General features: G+C 46.9%; 1 protein-coding gene and 1 long non-coding RNA gene across 4 annotated transcripts; both read right to left on the bottom strand.

Moving 5' to 3' along the window:
- Nucleotides 1-1331: 1331 nt before the first annotated feature.
- On the bottom strand, nucleotides 1332-10823 carry LOC142602031 (uncharacterized). 3 transcript variants are annotated; one of them, XR_012835660.1, is made up of 5 exons: nucleotides 10604-10823; nucleotides 10063-10139; nucleotides 4554-4598; nucleotides 2809-2878; nucleotides 1332-1856 (listed from the first exon to the last, which is right to left on the bottom strand). It is a non-coding gene; the product is annotated as an uncharacterized LOC142602031 (long non-coding RNA). The 3 variants fall into 3 exon arrangements; XR_012835661.1 differs by lacking the exons at nucleotides 2809-2878; nucleotides 10604-10823 and adding an exon at nucleotides 10294-10594; XR_012835659.1 differs by lacking the exon at nucleotides 2809-2878 and having other exon boundaries at nucleotides 1657-1856.
- Nucleotides 10824-14705: 3882 nt separating this feature from the next.
- FOXG1 (forkhead box G1) lies at nucleotides 14706-17651 on the bottom strand. The gene has a single exon (XM_010303965.2). It carries the CDS (start codon nucleotides 17091-17093, stop codon nucleotides 15708-15710), a length of 1386 nt encoding a protein of 461 aa, XP_010302267.2. The 5' UTR covers nucleotides 17094-17651; the 3' UTR covers nucleotides 14706-15707.
- Between the last annotated feature and the right edge of the window lie 731 nt (nucleotides 17652-18382).

The following is an 18382-nucleotide window of genomic DNA, read 5'->3' on the forward strand; positions in this document are numbered from 1 at the left end:
CGTTTCTTGTTTTGTTTTTGGTTTGGTTTTTGGTTTGGGGTTTTTTTTTTTTTAACCCGCAAAGCAGGTCGTGGGGGCGTTATACCAAATTCCTGCACAGCTGACTGGCTACACCGGGAAAAGAGTCTATTGAACTAAACTAGGGGAAAAAATATATATACACACATACATAAATTCTAAATCTTTGTTCCTTTCGAAAGCTAAGAGATGTCTGCTATTTGCACGGTGTGCAGAGAAGCCAGGTCGATATTAATTTAAGAAGGGTAACTCCAGCACTGCTGCTGATGTTCATTTGCAATTCCTACACACTGGCTATTATGTGCAGTGAACTAATCCTGCCTTGCCTTGGAAACAGAGCTTCCACTTAGCTCACTGCGCTCCTCAGATTTCCTTTATAAGAGAGCCGTTGTTTTGCTGGGATTTTATGATTATTACTAATATTACACAGAAATGCGTATGCTCCCAACACGTGTGTAGACCTGTCTTTCTTTTCATCTTTCTCTGGCCTTTTCTCTCATGAACTTTTGGGGTCCTGCCGTGTTCCCCTTGCCGTGGGACGGGGAAGCTGGGAGCACCCACGTTTCGTTTCCCCTCTCTGTTGCAGCCGCCGGGGGTGAATACTAGACCAGAGGCACTGTATAATGGCCAGCCCTCTCACACCCTGTATCAGTGTCCGGCGTCGGAGAACCGCCGAGGTTTAATTGCATCCATCTGCTGGCATTTGCTGGAAGGGTGAGCGATACGAACCATGCTTCATACCAGGGAATTCGTCCCTGGGAGCGCTGCTTCTCCTCGTAGACAGGCACTAAGTCCGACAAAATTCTGGCAGGGTTGTCTCCAGCCGCTGAACTTTTAAGTCCTGATATCCTGACCCCGCTGAAACGAAGCGAGCCTTTGCGACCCCTTGTAAGCCAAGACTGGCCCCTCCAAGGAGAGAAATCCCAGCAGCCGATGCAAACAGCCCCCGTCCGTCCACCCACATTTTCCCAAGGCACGAAGTGCACCCGAAGGCAGGGAGCGACCCCGCAGCCCCGGCCCGGGACAGAGCTCGTTTAGTCCGGGCCTGAGAGGCAGGAGCATCTGCTGGCCGCTAGTAAGTCGCGTTTGAAGCGTTTATTGGCATTATGGCAACACAGTGCACGGTCGAAAACAATGCAAGAAGTTACAGGCTCGGCCACCCAAGACTTCCCCGCCAAGCCCGAGGAAGAGTGTGAACGAAGTTACCCAAGGAATTAAATGTTTGCAATTCTAGTGTTTTTTTAATGCCATTCCGTCTCTTCCACTCCCCCGACACCCCACCCCCCCCCCCACCCCCCCCCACCCCCGCTTCCATCCCATCCCCTACCCCGGGGCAGTTCTTGTTCCCTACGATTGTACGGCAAATATCACAGAGCCTGGCTTAACCTCGGACATCTGCCTGGGAGATTTCGGGACTGATTATTTTGTAAAGTACTGTCCTTCGAGTCGTCTTGGATCCAGATTTCGCGGCGGCATCTCGGAGCGGTCTGGTGGCGCCTCTGCCTCTCGTCTAGGCTCTAGCGCGTTTGACGAACGCAGCCTCCCTTTCTCCCGAGGAGATGATGGACTCGTGTTTACACTCCAGACAGCCACTAACTCCTCCGATCTCTCCCTCCCAACCCCCACTGCCACCCCTCTCCCTCCCTCCCTCCCCCCCCCCCCTTTTTCTTTTTGGTTCTAGCGAACAAAAAACCGCATTTGGTGCCAGCACACTGTCCTGTTCTGCTTTTGCATCACGACCACGCAGACCTCATTCATCACGGATCCTTCTCCTGGACAGTTCCCCACTTTGGCTGTCAGGCGTTTCTCGTCACGTCACCTTCTTCCTCCTCAGATACCTAATCAGAGAGAGAGCATATCCCAGGCACAGCCGCAGGCAAGAAAGCCCGCCCCTCTACCACCCCCACCCCCCCCCCCGTGCTCCCTGCGACCGCCCTTCAGACCCCATGGCTTGGTTTTCCCAGGGCTCAAGAAATACAGGAATAGAGAAAAGGGCCCACCGCTTCAAGACTTGGTGCTAAGGCAGCTTCCCCTGGTCCCAATTCAAGGGTTTAGTGATTTAGTGACGAATTTCTCTAAGCATGACACCATAGCCCCAGACACCTTTCTGACCGGACTGTTCACATCAATCACTGCCCAAATACTTGCAATGCTGGAGAACGATGCTGCTGAGGTAGTTAACGGCATCTGAAGGTAGGCTAGGAAATACTGAGCAGCTAGTTAGCGGAGAGTGGAAAAAGAAGGATGCCAAGGACAGTATTGCAGGAGCTCCTAATAAAGCCCTAGCAGATCGCCATTTTTATCAGAAGAAAGGTGGCATCTGGTATGATGGGCATCTCTTTAACTCTTTTATTAGTCTTTTACAAAGTAGGAAATAAGGTACAATCTCTAAGTGATGGCTCATGACTCACACAATTGGTAGCTTTTCAGCTATCATCTACAGCAAAATGTACATGTAGCATTACAAACAAAACAAACCAACCAAACAAACAAAAACCACGAAAGGTACCCCAAGACCACAAAACAAAACAAAAAACCCAAAAAGCAGCAGGAACTGTAGGCCCAAACTCCCATGAGTCACAGTGTTTAATAACTAACTAGGTTCAACTCAGCGTGTCTATGTGTGTTTGTATTTCCATTGTCAAAGAATAAGGGTGTATGTTCTTCACATGTTAGATTTGCAATTTCATGTTGATTTCGATATTCCCTAACGACCCATCCCACAGAGGTGTCTAAAAGCACCTACAGATTATCTCCCATCTCTCTACTACTCTAATGTGACACACCTACCTACATTTTAGGGGTACATCATTTGAGACAGATTTACAGTTCAACCCTCTCAGCAGACAGGAGGAGAGATCTGCGTGGAATATAAATTCAAGAATGTAATTCTTTCTCAAACAAATAATCTGCTCCCTTTCAAATATAATTAATGTTTTGATAGTGCATTTCTTGTGAGAGAGAGATACAAAAACAGAGGCAACCTCTTGGATCTCTGTTTGTATATTTGCAACAGGAATTTACAGTACCTATCTTATGAATGTGACAGATAGAGTGTTTTAAACATTTAGAAGTTTATTTATTAGAAGAACTACAGCAGGAAACTGATAGGTCTTTGCTATCCACCGTGCCCATTTTATGCACGTTTTTGTTGCAAAGGAGATTGCAGTTGCAGGAGGAGGGCATTAGTCTTTCATTGGGATGAGAAATGTTTGCTAGCTCTCAGGATGCAGCCTTCTGTCCTGTTGTGCTTGGGAGGCAGATGTCCTTGTGCTTTGTCTTTCATTCTCCTCTATCTTTCCTCTGTGGGGCTAAGTCTACATCCCTTTTTTTTTCACCCACAAGGAGTTAAGGAAAGCAGTGGGAACAACATTTAGGTTTTGACAGTCTTCAGCGTTCGTCCGGGCAACGAGGTGTTTCAAGTCATATAGTCTGAACAAAGCCATGTTTGAAAATGCCCAGAACATTTGTCAGATGCTGGTTAAATACTGTTATATGATGGTATGGCTCATTAGTTATAGATCCAGCTGGGCAGAGTTATCTGTTTTTATTTCTCCCCATCTCTCCCCCTTTTTTCTTCTCTCTCTCTTTCCTTTCTAACACCAGTTTCAGAGGAAGGTACGCAAAGGCGATTAGGGTCACGAAACTGAATAATTTTCATTCTGAATGCCTATCTCGTTCCTAAAGCATGACAAAAATTGCGTTGGTAAAAAAACCTCAGTGTTTTAACTCCAAATATTAAAAACGCTAGACATCGGCTTGAGACCAAAGCCATCTGGATAGTCCTATCCAGTTCATGAATGGCCAGATTCGACTTCCACCAGTATTAAAAAAAAATTACCATTCGTATCACTGGAAACCGCATTGGATCCCCATAATGTCTATAGCCTAGCAATCCGGTTTGGCCTGCCGTTTATTTTCCAATGTCATATTGTTTTTGAAAATACAAGTATTAAACGGAACTGTGCTATGGAGAAAATTTTAAAAGTATTGGTTTCCAGCTGGGTTTGCCTTGCCTTGCTTTGCTCAAACTGCTATTTTCAAAGAAGAGATGGACACATCTGAAAATGACTTTTCACGGAGAGAACCAGAACTGGAAATCTTTAGCAACAATAAATATTGGTAATATGAGTCATTAAATAATCAACTAACCCTAAAAAATAATCAGTTGACTTAAGGGAGTGGGGTTTGGATTTTCAAAATAGTGCAAGGCCCTCTAGTTGCGAAGGAAACAGACCTGGCTATTCAAAAAAAAAAAAAAAAAAAAAAAAAAAAAAAAAAGGGACACAGAGAAAAGCAAACCTCCAAAATTTTTCTTCAGAATTTATAGTGTCTGGATGGATTGATGGAGACCCACAGAGTGTTACCTCCCTACACACGAACAAGATAACTTGGATTTGAAGTATACAATATTGTAATCCACTTTTAATTATATCATATGTGTTGTCTGGATTTACCTTTTCTAGACGCGCCTGAACTGTAAACTCCTGGACACTACGATAGAGATAACCTTAGTTCAATACAAAGCTACCAACCTCAGTCATTGAGATCCAATTAATTCGATGTTTGCCTCCAGTGATCTGTGAAAAAAAAAACATACGGGGTGTGTGTGTGTGTGTGTGTGTGGAACACAAAAAAGGAAAATATTTACCAGTTTGATCTGATAATATCTAGGAAAATGCCAAATGCATACTTTCAAACTAATTTATTTAAAAATAATAAAAAATAATAGAAAGAACTTCGGTAGCTTTGGGATATGCAACTGGTCTTTTTTTTTTTTTTTTTTCCAAAGGCTAACATTAGGGACGATCGCACTTACGTTCAGAAAATATTGTTATTTTTCTTAATGGGGGAAATTGGGCTCCCGCGACTTAGATCTGTGGTTTTTAGAACTGGGATGAAAATTGGACTGACACCACTTTGCACTTTAACAATCGGATTTCGTCAGGGTACAAGTTGTTTGTTTAACCCGACAGCTCCGTGCACCCCGTCGCACGCTTTTACACACTCATTAAAACGATTATTCACGACCTGTCGAGTGTTTTCTCGTTCATTCACAGGAAAGACTCAGCGCTCTAAGATTCAAGCGCATACGGTCAACTATACCACGGACCAAGGGGAGAGATTACTTATCTCTGTGATCATCTGATGTGAGGCCGTCTTATCTCTACAGGTTGTAAAGCAGCAGTTGCTGGAGGTAAATAAATAATTAAAGAAAAAAAAAAAAAAAATCCTCTTCCCCCTCGAAAAAACTTGCCGAAAGCAGGAGACGAGGGGGAAATGAAGAGCGCTCCTCGTCGCAAAGAAGGGCTGGCCACTCGCTCAGCACCGCACGCAGGTCCTACTCCCGCTTCCCAACCTGTAGCTCGGGCTCCCGCGGCGCCGCTCCCCGGGCAGCCGGCGGGCAGGGCGGTGGGAGCTGCGCCCCGGCGGGCCGCGGGCAGCGCGGCCGGCGTGGGCCGTGGGGAGGCGGCCTTCCCTCCCCGCACCTGGCTTTCACACCGCCCCCCCCCGCCATCAGCCCGTCCTGAGCTAGCTCTCCGCCACCGAGGTGCCTCTGCCAGCGCGGTGGAAGCGGAGAAGGAAAAATATTGATAAAGCAGAGCCCTTCTCGAAAGGGCGGCAAAGGAAAATGCCAGTGTCGGGGGAGAAGAAAAAAAAAAAAAAATCAAAAAAGTTTGTTAAAAATATATCAAAATGTCAGCCTTCTGCGGTCCTGGGAGAGGATGGCTGGAAACCAGACCGTTTAGCAGAGGGACTGGGGAGAATCACTAAGCCAAAAAAGCAATTTAAAACATCGCCTGCTTCGGAGCACTCCGATATTTGAAAGCTAGTCTTTCTATTTTATTTTTCTTTTAATATATCGACTCCTAATTTCTATATTCAGATTACCTCTGATTCTTAAATTCCATCTATGAGGAAAGCCCAGGGGCCACTCTATTACTTGGAAGGTGTTTTACACTTACAAAGGAAGCCAAGGGCCCGGAAGGAAAAGCACACATCGACTCCTGTTCAGCCTCTGCCGATCCAGAAAATCATTTTTCATTCGGAAAATATCTAAACAGAACGCACCCTTATTTAAATGAACCGACCCCGAATGCGACAAGGGATTTTAATCTGAAACGGTTTTCTAATTGCTCGAAAGGCAAGCACGTATAAGTAATTTGTTAAACTTATTGGATTGCAATAATCCACTATCAGGTTAGCTAAGAATGGATCTGTCAAGTGTGTTTCCCAGTCTAAGCTCTTTCTTTCAAAGCAATCTGGTATAATAATTAGCAGACAAAGAACCCGAAATATGTAAGCAAATACCTGAAGTTCTGCATAAATAAACATACTAATCAATAGCAAGCTACTCAACACTTGTCTTATTGATGAAGAGATAATCGATTTTGCTGTTCCAACCTGCAATCAGAGATCTGTATTTAATTATTAGTACTTTTACCTTCACTGATTTAATAACAAAAATAGAGCTAATAAGTCCTACCCTTCCGCCTAAATGCAAATGATATTGATGACATAACTAAAGGCAACTTACGCTTCCCAGAAAAACAAACAACTTTGCTCAAACAGAATAAACAAGCAAGCAAGAAAAGGAACACGCAGTGCTGCCTTTCCTGATGAATGCTAGAGGACACGTTCACATTCAGAAAAGATCAGGCAAATACATACTCGCATATATACATATGCGTATGTACATATATACATATACACACACGTGTATATATATAGCTATAGAGATATAGTGGGAAAAGTTCATTGATAAAACAACAATGATATTTTTATTTGCATAACTCTCGTGTGTTTGCTCACAGACCATGAGTGTGTGTATGCTATACACTAATGAAAATACGCTCGCCATTCTGTACCACTGTGATTCTGGCCTCCAGATGCACTCGCATTCAGAAGTGCCGTTCAGAAACCTAAAAGAAGGTTGATTTACTTATCACTAGCGTGTTTTAAAGTTATCTCTGAGCCATGGCATGATAAATATATAATCGCTTATGTAATGCGCTTAACCGTTTTCCGCCATAGGCCGCTCTAATAATCTGTCCCAGCTTTGTTTTGTTCGAGGTCTACTGAAAAGTCGTGTCGGAGCCGTCACCCCATTTGGAAATACACTGGTGTGGGGATGCGAGTGTGTTCGAGTGTCCACGAAGCATAAAAATGGGAGAAACGCAAGTTCTAGTATAGGATCACCCAGATTTTTGCTTGAAAAGAACAGTCTGGTAACTGGTGAATATTAACCGTGTTTAATTCTCACAAGTATTGCAGTCTTTTGGGACACGCAGTGCCTCACGATGAGGTTTTGCTTATTTTCATGGGAATGTAACTTTTTTCTCTCTCTTTTTTTTTAAACTGTTTTCCAAGGCTGAGAAAGAATTCCTCTTTTTAGCTCACAGCCAGACTTCAGCCAGATTTTTTTGGCAGATACCTGTCTCCTCTTGGATATGATTAATTTAACAGACTATCTAATCTCAAATACTTGAGATCAGATAATTTCTAGGTGGAAACCAGGCAAGGGGGGGGGGGGGCGGGCTGCGAGGTCTTTTCCTTCCACTAATGAACAGTGTAGGGCGAAGACTTAACTTGGAGGGCCTCCAAGTTAATGGGGAGCTCGGCGAGCTCTCCCCGCATACCGGCCGCTGCAGACCCCGTTCCTCCACCGCCGTCACGGGAGAGCTGCCGTGAGCGCCGCCAACTCCCGCCGCCGCGGACCGGGAGCGCCCCGAAAGGGAAGGGCTCCTTTCACGTCCTCCTACCTCCCTGTAAAAGATGCCCCTGCGAAATCAATTGTAAACCCCTCCGAATTCCCCACAGCGGGGGGGGAAAAAAAAAAAAAAAAACCAAAAAAAACCCAAGAGACTCCGGGCTTCGTGCCGCCTTTGTAGCTCGAAATTCAGGCTCCCTGGCCAGGCGGCTCCGGGCGAGGAGAGCTTTCACCTCACGGTCTTAGGTTAAGCAGTTCTTTGTAGCTAACTTTACAGGGATGCTTTACTCACCTTAGGGTAGGGTGACAATGGCAGGCTTTTCTCAGACTCCCTCCCGTTTAGTCTTTCCTCTCAAATCACGGATAACCTCAAATACACTTGGATGACTCCCTAGAGATAATTCTTTGAAAAGGACTTTGCAGCCCGTCCGCATTCATTTCCCCGATTGAGAATAGTAAATCCGCTCGCTTTAAGTCTAATTCGCTAGCCTGATACTGTATTCTATTACATGGTCTTGAGAAAGCGGGGGGGGGGGGGGGGGGGGGGGAGAAAGTTGCTGGTAGTTGCTTTATTTATTTATTTATTTATTCATTCATTCATTGTGTTTGGTTTGTTTCCTTTGGTTTTGTTTTTCAAGTTTTCGCTGGTTTATTTTGCCCCGGTGGAGTGGGAGGTGGGTTTTGCGATCCCGATCCTTCCCTACGGCTGCATGCGTCTTTCGGCGGCTACCGAGGCGCAAGCCTAAGTCCGTCCGGAGAAGGGCACTTCCCATTCTTCCTCCTTTCTGAAGAGGCGGGGGGGGGGGGGAGCACGGACTCAAGCCCTCCAAATACAGATGCCAGTCACCTGCAAATCGCAGTTTTACCAACTGGCAGGTGAGTGCCGGGACGTGAAAGAGGCCCTGAGTAAATACCGACTTTTGAACAAGCGGCCGGGCTCTGCGCGGCCGGTTCCCCGCGGAGCCGGGCAGGGCGGCTCTCCCGCGGGGCAAGAGCGCCCCCAGCCCGCGGGACGCGCAGAGCCGCCGCCGCGCAGCGCCGCCCGCCCCCCGCCCCGGCCCCCGCCTTGCCCCGCGGACACGCGTGTCCGGCCACGGCGGCTTCTGGCGCGGCTTTGCGCGGGGCGTGAGGCCGCCGGGGGTCTGGCAGCGCAGGGTGTCCGCCGCCCCGGAGAGACGCGTGGGTGGGTGCCGCTCTCTGCAGCGCAGGGCGTGTGGATTTCCACCCGTGCCCCACGGGGTATCCCGGGGTAGGTTTGAGCCGAACAGACAACACGCCGGCGGTTCCGTCAAAAGTTAACGCCGGCGTGTGCTGTGCGTATGTGAGTGCACGCTTCCCCGTGCGCCGCTTCCTACGACGCGAAGGAGGCAGCCGCTCGGTACCGCTCCCCCCCCCCGACGCTGAGGCGTCTCACCTCGCAGCATCTTGGAAAACTTAATTTGCTGTATATTAAAAAATTACTTATTTTCATGAAACCACAAATGGCAGGGGCAAGGGTGTTGAAGTCATCCACCGGGTGGGACACGAGCCGCTGCCCTTTCTCCCAGCCCCGTCGGGACAAGAAAACAAGAGCAAATCGGTCCACAGAGGGTCTCGTCCCCGGGGACCTGCCCACGCACCCGCACGCCTGCCCCCACCCGCAAGCATGAGCAAGCTGAGCACATCAGTGGTTTAAACTTCCGCCCCTATCCCGAGATTTCGGTTTGCGGCACGGAAACCTCCATACATCCAGAACACGGTCACGGAATTTGGGGAGTGGGAAGACAAAGGGAGTGCCTGGACCTCTTCGATGGACATGAACGTTGCCCGTGATCGGGTCGGCGGTTGTAAGGGTGAGGAAGGGTGCGTTTGCACCGCTGGAGCACTCAGAGTAAAACCCAGTTCAGTTTTAGATCTATGGCTTTTTACAAGGTCTCTCTCTCTTTGCCCTCTCAGAATTTTTGGCATTTAGTCTCTTTCCTGAGAATACAGGAATATTAGCACTCTTTACACAACCCCCGAAAGGTGCGAGAAGCCCGTAGCTTTTTCTCAAATGACAGGCTCAGATTTTTTAAAAATAATTCATTACGGAATCCGCCTATGCTCGCCATACTAAAATCGTCTTTCATACCGCAGAGACTGAACAGGAACAAATTTCATTCCGGAATGAGTGGTGGCGGGGATTTTTGCTTAGCTCCCATAATATATTTACGTTCAACAGTGAACAAAAAGGCAGGGCACGCTCAGGGATCTGCGGGAACCGCGCTCCCTCCCATCCTGATACCAGCGGATATAAATCACGAGTGTAGCTACCTGATTCCTGAGTGTAAAAGAGGAGTAAAATCCGCACTCACCCGGTGCCGGCGGAGGACTGCCATCCCAAGTGCCATCGTGCGCCTTTCTTGCAGGTAGAGGCATTTTCTCCTGGCATCTTAAAAAAGGCAAACACAACATTGCACCCGTGTGACTTTCTCTGGCGTTAGTGGTAAACAAGCAAACAAAGAGAGCGCGTTAACAAAACAAGTTAAAAAATCTGAAGATAAACCGGGAGAACTGCTAAACCGGCGAAGAAACTTCCAACTTACCGTTTGAAACGAAAAAGCCCGAGGGGGAGGGGGGAGGCCGGGGGAGGAAACACTTTGAGGAAGAGAGAGGGGAAAAAAAAAAAAAAAAAAAAAAAAAAAAAATAGGGGAAAAAAAATCCTAACATTAGGCACACGCAGTTTTGGTGTAACTGGTGCTTTGAAACTGTGCTTCGGTTGCACGGGCGATCTGCTTATCAGGGGGCACGGGGAAACAGTACGTTTAGACAGAAGTCTGTCATCTCTATTCATTCGTATCACATGGGTCTGCCTGTTGGGAGAAGTAGGGAAGGCTTTCTTGAAGTGCACCTACCCTTCTGGCGGGAAGGCTTGCTGGGATTGCAGGGCAGGTTTCTTCTGGAGGGTCCCATCTCTCTGGAGTAGCTGCAGTGGAGTTGAGGGCAGGTTCTCCGGTGAGGTAGGAATGTGCAGGAACTCCGCCCTCTGGGCACAGTCACACAAACCCAGCAAAACAGCCACAGCCAGCCCTAAAACCTCTAATGGTCTTCACCTTCACCTCTTTCTAACCCAGTTCTCCACCACTTTTTGACCCATTTACCCAGGCACCTTCACCACGGGGCGGAAGGGGGGAGGGGGTATCCAAAACAAGAACGTTTCAGTGCACAAAACTGACGAGAAGCTGCTACAGACACTAGCGCATGGACAGACCCCTCTGTAGGGTTGTGTGTTTCTATATGTATGTATACATATTTATTGCCATTCGTTGAATTTGTAGTCGTGGAATATGTATGCGCATATACTTTATTTCTTGGGAGTGTGTCTTATTCGCGATTATACAATTAAGTACATGGCAGTGACTATCTACAAGCAGACTTTTTTCCGTCCTAAGGGAAAATACGAAAAATTAAAGAATATAGTCACTAATAAAACAGTAAGGCTTGTTCAATGTTCTTTCTTAAGCAAAACTCTGATGTGGTTCAGTCGAAACGTAACCGGAGTTCAGTGGGAGTTTTGCTTGAGTGAATAGTGAATACGTGGTGATTGAGACCTCATATTAATACAAGTGGTGAGGGGGTGTGCACCTGAATCATAATTTCTGACATAAATCTTAATAATCATCAAAAGGAGATATAAAGAGCAAAATGACGTCCCGGTTAAACTTTTTTTTTTTCCCAAGTACCGGATTAAAAAAATTATCACTCCCCCAAACAGTAGTTTGTGCCTTTTAAGGCAAAATATATTATTGTTCACTTTCTTTTAATCCGTTTCGTAAGAATACATACCACATAACGGATGCTATTTTAGTGAAACAAAAGAAATATATTTCCAATATGTCAAAAAATGGTTGGCTAAATATCGCATTGTGGATTAGAGTTACAGTTTATTATCCCTCAAATATGTTTGCGAAGACAATCTTACAATCGTAATTGGAGGTTTCTTGATGAGCAGATTTCTTCTCCTACGATCTATGCGAGCAAAGTTAATCACCTCAAACATCAACCAGGAAAATAACAATAGCTCCTTAATTCCATAAAGACCACCCGCCCCCCATAAACACTCTAAATTAGGAAAAGCTAAAGAAACGACGCTAAGACACCGCAACAATCTAGAAATGTGCACATTAAAAAAAAAAAAAAAAAAAGAAGAAAAAAATCCTAAAAGCATAGCTTGAGGATTTGACATATAAACCACCATGGAAACAAGTATCAGATAACAGAACTATTGCCTGGGTTAAAAAAAAAAAAAAAAAAAAAAAAAAAAAAAGGCGTTTAAAAAAACCCCAAAACACAACAAAAATCACCACCTCACATTCAGTACTGAACGAGCCTGTGCAAAGCTTAGCCTAAAAGACATCCTCAGCGAACAAAAGGGGCTCTCCGGCTGGGGAGCGGGCAAAGGTAAAGGCATATTTGGGGCCTTGGCAGTCCTGCTACAATCCGTGACAACTTCAGAGTTCTTGTTTTTAGTTTGTTGTGGGTTTTTTTGTTGTTTTGGGTTTGGGGTTTTTTCCCCCTTTGCAAAGATAGTCTCATTGCTGGAATACGTGTAGGGAAAGGTGAATAAATTACCAGCTCAACAACCACCCCTTCCCCCAGTGTAAGAGAAAGGGAAAAGTCTGTGGCACCTGAACTGCCTAGGCAGCACTTTGCTATACTGAACCTATAGAAAAGCACAGAGAGCGAGTGCTTACTTAAACGAAGTCTGGAGAGACATACATCAGGGCTACCCTTTTCAGGAATTATTATGCATCACGCTTATCTAATTAATGCTTATTAGCCAACCCCAAACTCTGACATGGCGAGATTGTGCTTTCCCCCAACCTGACTTGTCTTTTTCCTCCTTTTAGTACGCTGTCAGCGGATTTTTTTACATCGCGAACTAAATAATACTTTAAGTATGGGCTATTGGATTTCCTACAGTATACACCCAATTGCAAGTGGTAAATAATAAATCATTTCCTTTGTCAGCTGCAGCAGATGCCATTCTTTTAATTTGTTTAGGCGCAAGTATACAGAATAGGGTCTCGAGGCTTCAAGAGTTTAAATCACACCTATTTCATTTTATTATTTCCGATAGGTTAGTTGCCAAGGAATTTTGATTTTTAGGGTTTGGGGTTTTTTGGTTTTGGTTTTTGTTTTTTTTTTTTTTTTTTTCCGATCACTTCTTTAAGTGACAATAGAGTTAAGAATATGGGGGAGGGTAGGCGCTTCCAAATGGTGGTATCATCTCTTCGTCCCCAAACAAAGCAACCTTTTTCTCATAGTGATGATTAATTTTGAATTGCAGAAGTGAGAGTGAAAGCCAAGAATATCAGAGTTTTCTCTCCTTCTCCCCCACATAGTGCGGAGCTGGGTGTCCCATCTCTCATCCATAACCTTTCACTGCTCTCTCTTTCCTGCAGATCTGCTTGCATCTGTTTTTTTATTACTTATTTTCGGAAGTTTTCCTCTCCCTCCCCTTATTCTCTCAACATGACAAATATTCTGACTGCAAGAATTCAGATCTGCTATTGCTTCTTTATTCACATACCCCCCGGCATTTCCCCCCCCCCCCCCTTTTTCTTTTTCTTCCTCTTTTCTGTCTTTCTAAGATCAACCCTTTAAAGTGTTTACGATAACATCTCCGAGCTAGAGATTATTTTTCATTGGGCCTATTGTGAGCAGTCGCCGGCTTATTGCACTGCTGCAGAGCCCAGTTTAGACTACACAAACGTAACAAATGAACAACTTGTCCTCTGCGGACTCACCGCGGGATCCAATTAGTTCCTAAACCTTTTGCACAAGTTTTCTAATTATTTTCAAGAGTTGCGGTTTTTATAGGCTTCCCTAAACTCACCAAGAAACCAATTCTTTTTAGGATTAAATCCTTCTTAAAATTAGTCGTAGGATTGATTCTCCGGGCAACGAAGCACACTTACGGACGCTTGCGTGGGTTAGTGGGCTTCAGCAAGCATTACCATCACAGATAGTGAAAAAGAAGTCCGTTTCAAAACCTTAAATTTAAGTGCATTCACACAGATTTGATTTTTTGGTGTGTTTTCTTTTTTACTTTTTTTTTTTTTTTTTCCCCCCTTCCTCCCTAAAACGTTTCAACATCGGTATGCAAGCCAGGGCGTCACGTGACCCCTCCAGCCCTCTGCTTCACTGCAATGGACTGCAACTTCATCTCACCCCTGCTCGGCTCCTTCCCCGTCCGGAGGGCGAGAGGGGCAAAAGAGAGAGGTTCTAGCTGAAAACTATCCCTACTTTTACAATATTAAAAGCCAAAGTGTTTGCAGCATTAAAAGTATGTAAATACATATGGTATAGATACTTCCGGAACAGGGTTCCTTTAAGATAAGGATTGCATTTTATACACATACGTATCACAGCTTGCTATATTTGATCAAATTATTATAGGAAATACACAAACACATCCATAGTTAATAGATCTCCAGTTAACATAGAGTCGAAATTAGTATCTTTCAGAAGATTAACTCTTCGAATGCATTTCAGAGATTGCAAGAACAACACGTATCTATGTAATGATGCACCTTGGGTTTTTTCCCAAAGCGTGCATATATACATAAATGTATATGTATATATATGTATATATATACACGTACGCAATTTTAAGCATCTTCAACGTAAGACAGTTTTTAGTAAGACACCCTGCCTCGTACTAACAATTTTTAAGCAGACTTGTAAGAGTTCTGCCCCAAAACGGACACCACAAGAGTGGCCGTGGCGTTTAGTTAAATACCCTGCTCCTTTACATTTGAAAATACTGCTGTTAAAGACAATATGGTCGGGGGGGGGGGGGGGGGGGGGGGGGGGAAGAAGAGGGGGAAAGAAAGGAGCATGTGAAAAATGGTGGACTGCTGTGATAAGCAGCGCTCTGATCCCCCTGTAACTTTAAAGCCTCTGGCATTTTAAATTTAGTTAATAAAAGAGACAAAAAAACTATCAAATATATATGAATTTAGCCTATTTTTTATTTCTGTGTGTTCATAGTAAACATTTTTGTAAGTGACAAACACGGGCATATGACCACAGTATCACAATCAAGAAATTTTAAGACGACATTAACAATCACTCAAATTTATGCGGCATTTGCGCAACACAGGTTACATATTTGCAAGGTTTACCTATAAGTACAATAGGTATTAACATTTCACTACATTTAGAAAAAAAATAAAGGTGACCTGTTAGTGACCACATACATCAAAATATACACAACACAAACTGAAGGCAATCATTAATTTTGTCCCCTTCTGATTCATTTGAACGGGCAGTGCTGCAAACTGAAATAATGTTGCTTTTTTTTTTTTTTTTAAATTATTCCGTAAACTGAGTGCATTTTCTAAAACCCAATCTTTGGTCTAAAAGTAAACAAACAAACAAACAAAACAAAAAAAAAAAGAAAAGAAGAGGAACCCAAAAAAAGCAGTTCAGTAAAGAAAAAGATAAAATAATAACTGGCCAAAACGTACTTCTTGGGCATCTTTCAGCATTAATTCTGCTTAAATACAAATTACGTTTTAAGATTTTTTATAGTTTTCATAAATTTTAGTGGTGGTTTTAATTTTTTTATTTCTTTCAAGGTCTGCACCCACCGACATATCCATGATAACTTATAATACTGCAAACATGGAGAATCTGGCGGCTTTTAGTGATAGACTTATCGTATTTGAATAAAAAATTGCAAAAGCAGTCACTATTTAGATACACATTCTACTATAATTTTGTCTTCCAAACTTCATAGTCTACAATGTAATCTCCCCACATTGCACCTTGCTGACACTCCTCACCTTGGTGGAATAATAAACAACCCTAAAGACTGAACAAACGTACAGAAAATGGGGGACTTAATAAAAAATACCTGGACTTTTTTGTTTTGCTTTTTTTTTTCTTTTAATTATCATTTACAATGCAAATGTGTGTAAAATGTTCACTTACAGTCTGATCCCATGGATGTTAATGTATTAAAGGGTTTGAAGAAGACCCCTGATTTTGATGTGTGAAATAATCAGAAAGTCCTCCAGAAAGTCCCGTTGTAAAACTTGGCAAAGAAGGTCTTAAGGACTCACAGGGGAGAGTGGAGGGCGCCTGTGGCGACGTGGAGGAGGAGGCTGCCCTGGCCGTCATTGAAGTGCTGCTTTGAGAAGTCATTGAAGGGTGAGGAACATGGGGGAAAAAGTAACTCGTCTGTCCTGCTAGGAGGTTTACAGAGCAGGGGTTTAGGGAATAGGTGCCGGAGCAGGGAACTGACAAGCCACACGGCACTGAGGCGGCCAGAGCTGCTGCTGTGAGGTGATGAGTGGCATAAGGTATCTCTCCATTGACTAGTCTATCAACACTTAACCCATTAGACGTGGAAAAGGAGTGGTTGTTTCCCAAGGAGTTTTGAGTCAACACTGAGCTGTAGGGCATGGGGTGGCTGGGGTAGGCGGACGTGGTCCCATTGTAACTCAAAGTGCTGCTGGCCCGGGGGTGGTGCAGGGAGAGGAAGGGGGACATAGGCCAGTACAAGGATCCTGCCCTATCCATGAATGTCAGTCCGGTGGAGGTGAGCCGGGCGCCCCGCTTGAAGGCCAGCTTGGCCCGCGAGGTGGTGGAGCGCCGGCGGAGCTTGCCGGTGGTGCCCCCGATGAAGACGTCGTCGCTGGAGGGGTCCAGCATCCAGTAGTTCCCTTTGCCCGGGTCGTCGTAGTGCCGGGGCACCTTGACGAAGCACTTATTGAGGGAGAGGTTGTGGCGGATGGAGTTCTGCCAGCCCTGCTTGTTCTCCCGGTAGTAGGGGAAGTTCTTCATGATGAACTCGTAGATGCCGTTGAGCGTGAGGCGCTTCTCGGGGCTCTGCCGGATGGCCATCATGATGAGCGCGTTGTAGCTGAACGGCGGCTTCTCGTACTTGCCGTTCTTCTTCTCCCCCTCCTTCCCGCTCTCCCCGTCCTTGGCCCCCTCCGCCGCCCCCTTCTTCTCCTCCGCCGCCTTCTCCTTCTCATCCAGCTCCGCCACCGCCGCCGCCGCCGCGCCCGCGTCGCCTTTGCCCGCCAGCATGTCCGCCTTGGCCACCTCAAGGGCGCCGGAGGCGGCGGCGGCGGCGGCGGGGGGCGGCAGGAGGAGCTGGCCCTTCTCCTCGTCCTCCTCCTCGGCCGCGGCGGCTCGCTGGGGCTGCTGCGGCGGCGGGTGGTGGTGGTGGTGGTGGTGGTGGTGATGGTGGTGGGGGTGGTGGCTGTTGTGGTGGCTGTGGCTGCTGTGGTTGTTGTCGCTCTGGACGGCTTCGGGCACCAGGCTGTTTATGCTAAAGGAGGATTTCGGCAGCATTTTCACTTCCTTCCTATCTCCCATGTCCAACATCACACACTAGTCTGAGGGGAAAAGTTGCAGCGGCCGAGGGAGCAGCGCGCGGGGCGGCGGCGGTGCTGGCGGTGGCCGAGGCGGCGGCGGAGCTGGCGGTGGCCGAGGCGGCGGCGGCGGCGGCACCACCGGCGGCGGCGGCGGCGGCAGCGCAGTTGGACCGCAGTCTCAAGCGCTGGCAAGTCATGTAGCAAGGACAGGAACCGCCGGGGAGGGAAAAAAAATAATAGTAATAATAATCACCAATCAGATAAAATCAAACCGAGTCAGAGCGGAGGAAAAAAAAAAAAAGGAGAAAAAAAGGGGAAAAAAAGCCCTCTGAAAACCCAACAACAAAAAAAAAACCAACACACAAACACACACAAAAAAAAAAAAAAAAAAAAAGCTACTTCATGGTGCCTGGTTCCCCCGGCAAGGCAGAGCAGGGGGGAGGAAGGAGCAGCCGCAGCCGCGGGTCGGCGAGGAGCGAGCGGAGACGGGCTATACAGACCGCCCTGGCCGCAATTAATTTCAGAGCTGCAGACACGCACCGGGGCTGTAAAAAATTTTTTGGTTTAACCTTTCCCACCGGCCGCCCAATCAGGGACGGCGGCGTGCCGGCGCGTCTGCCCGACCGCCGGCCAATGGCGGCTCGCCGCTCCGCCTCTCCCTGCGCCCGCCCGCCCGCCGACCGACCCGCCCGCCCGCTGCCGCCGCTCCCGCGGCGCAGGGATACCGGCGCAGGGGCGCATCACCGCGGTGGTTTGCGCGCCCTCCCCCATGCCCCCCCCCCCCTCGACCGTCGCTCCAAGCACAAATCCCCTCACGCCAAACAAACAGCGCCCGTCCCACGGCTGCGGGCCCGGACGGTTTTCCTACTTCGTAGTTTCTCCGGTGGACTAAAGTTGCCCCGTTCCTCTTTGCCCCCTCCTCTGGCGGCGAAGGAGGCGGGGTGGGAGGCCGGGTGGGTGAGGAGGCCGCGGCGCACTGGCGGCGGAGGTACTACTTTGCGGATCCCGCCGAAGTCACTCGGCGAGTTTATTTTTTCTAGGCCCCGGTGTCGGTTATTTCTATTTATTATTTTAACCAAGAGAGAAAAAAAAAAAAAATATCATCTGGAGGGGACGCAGACGGCGGGACGGTCCGCCGGCCGCCGCGGGGTCTGGCAGCTGCCCGGGGCCGGGCGGGACGGAGGCCGCGCGCGGGGAAGACGGTCTCGTCCGGCCCGCTCGGTCCGTGTCTGCCGCGCTCCGGAATGTGAGTTGGGAAGGCACGGAAACGAGCTAACCCTCTGCTCCTTCCTCCTCTCC

This window comes from Balearica regulorum, chromosome 5 (genome assembly GCF_011004875.1).
Source record: "Balearica regulorum gibbericeps isolate bBalReg1 chromosome 5, bBalReg1.pri, whole genome shotgun sequence".
Classification (NCBI taxonomy): Eukaryota; Metazoa; Chordata; class Aves; order Gruiformes; family Gruidae; genus Balearica; species Balearica regulorum.

Excerpts from the sequence above, each read along its gene's own strand:
- FOXG1 (XM_010303965.2), bottom strand. The coding sequence starts at position 17,093 with ATGTTGGACATGGGAGATAGGAAGGAAGTGAAAATGCTGCCGAAATCC.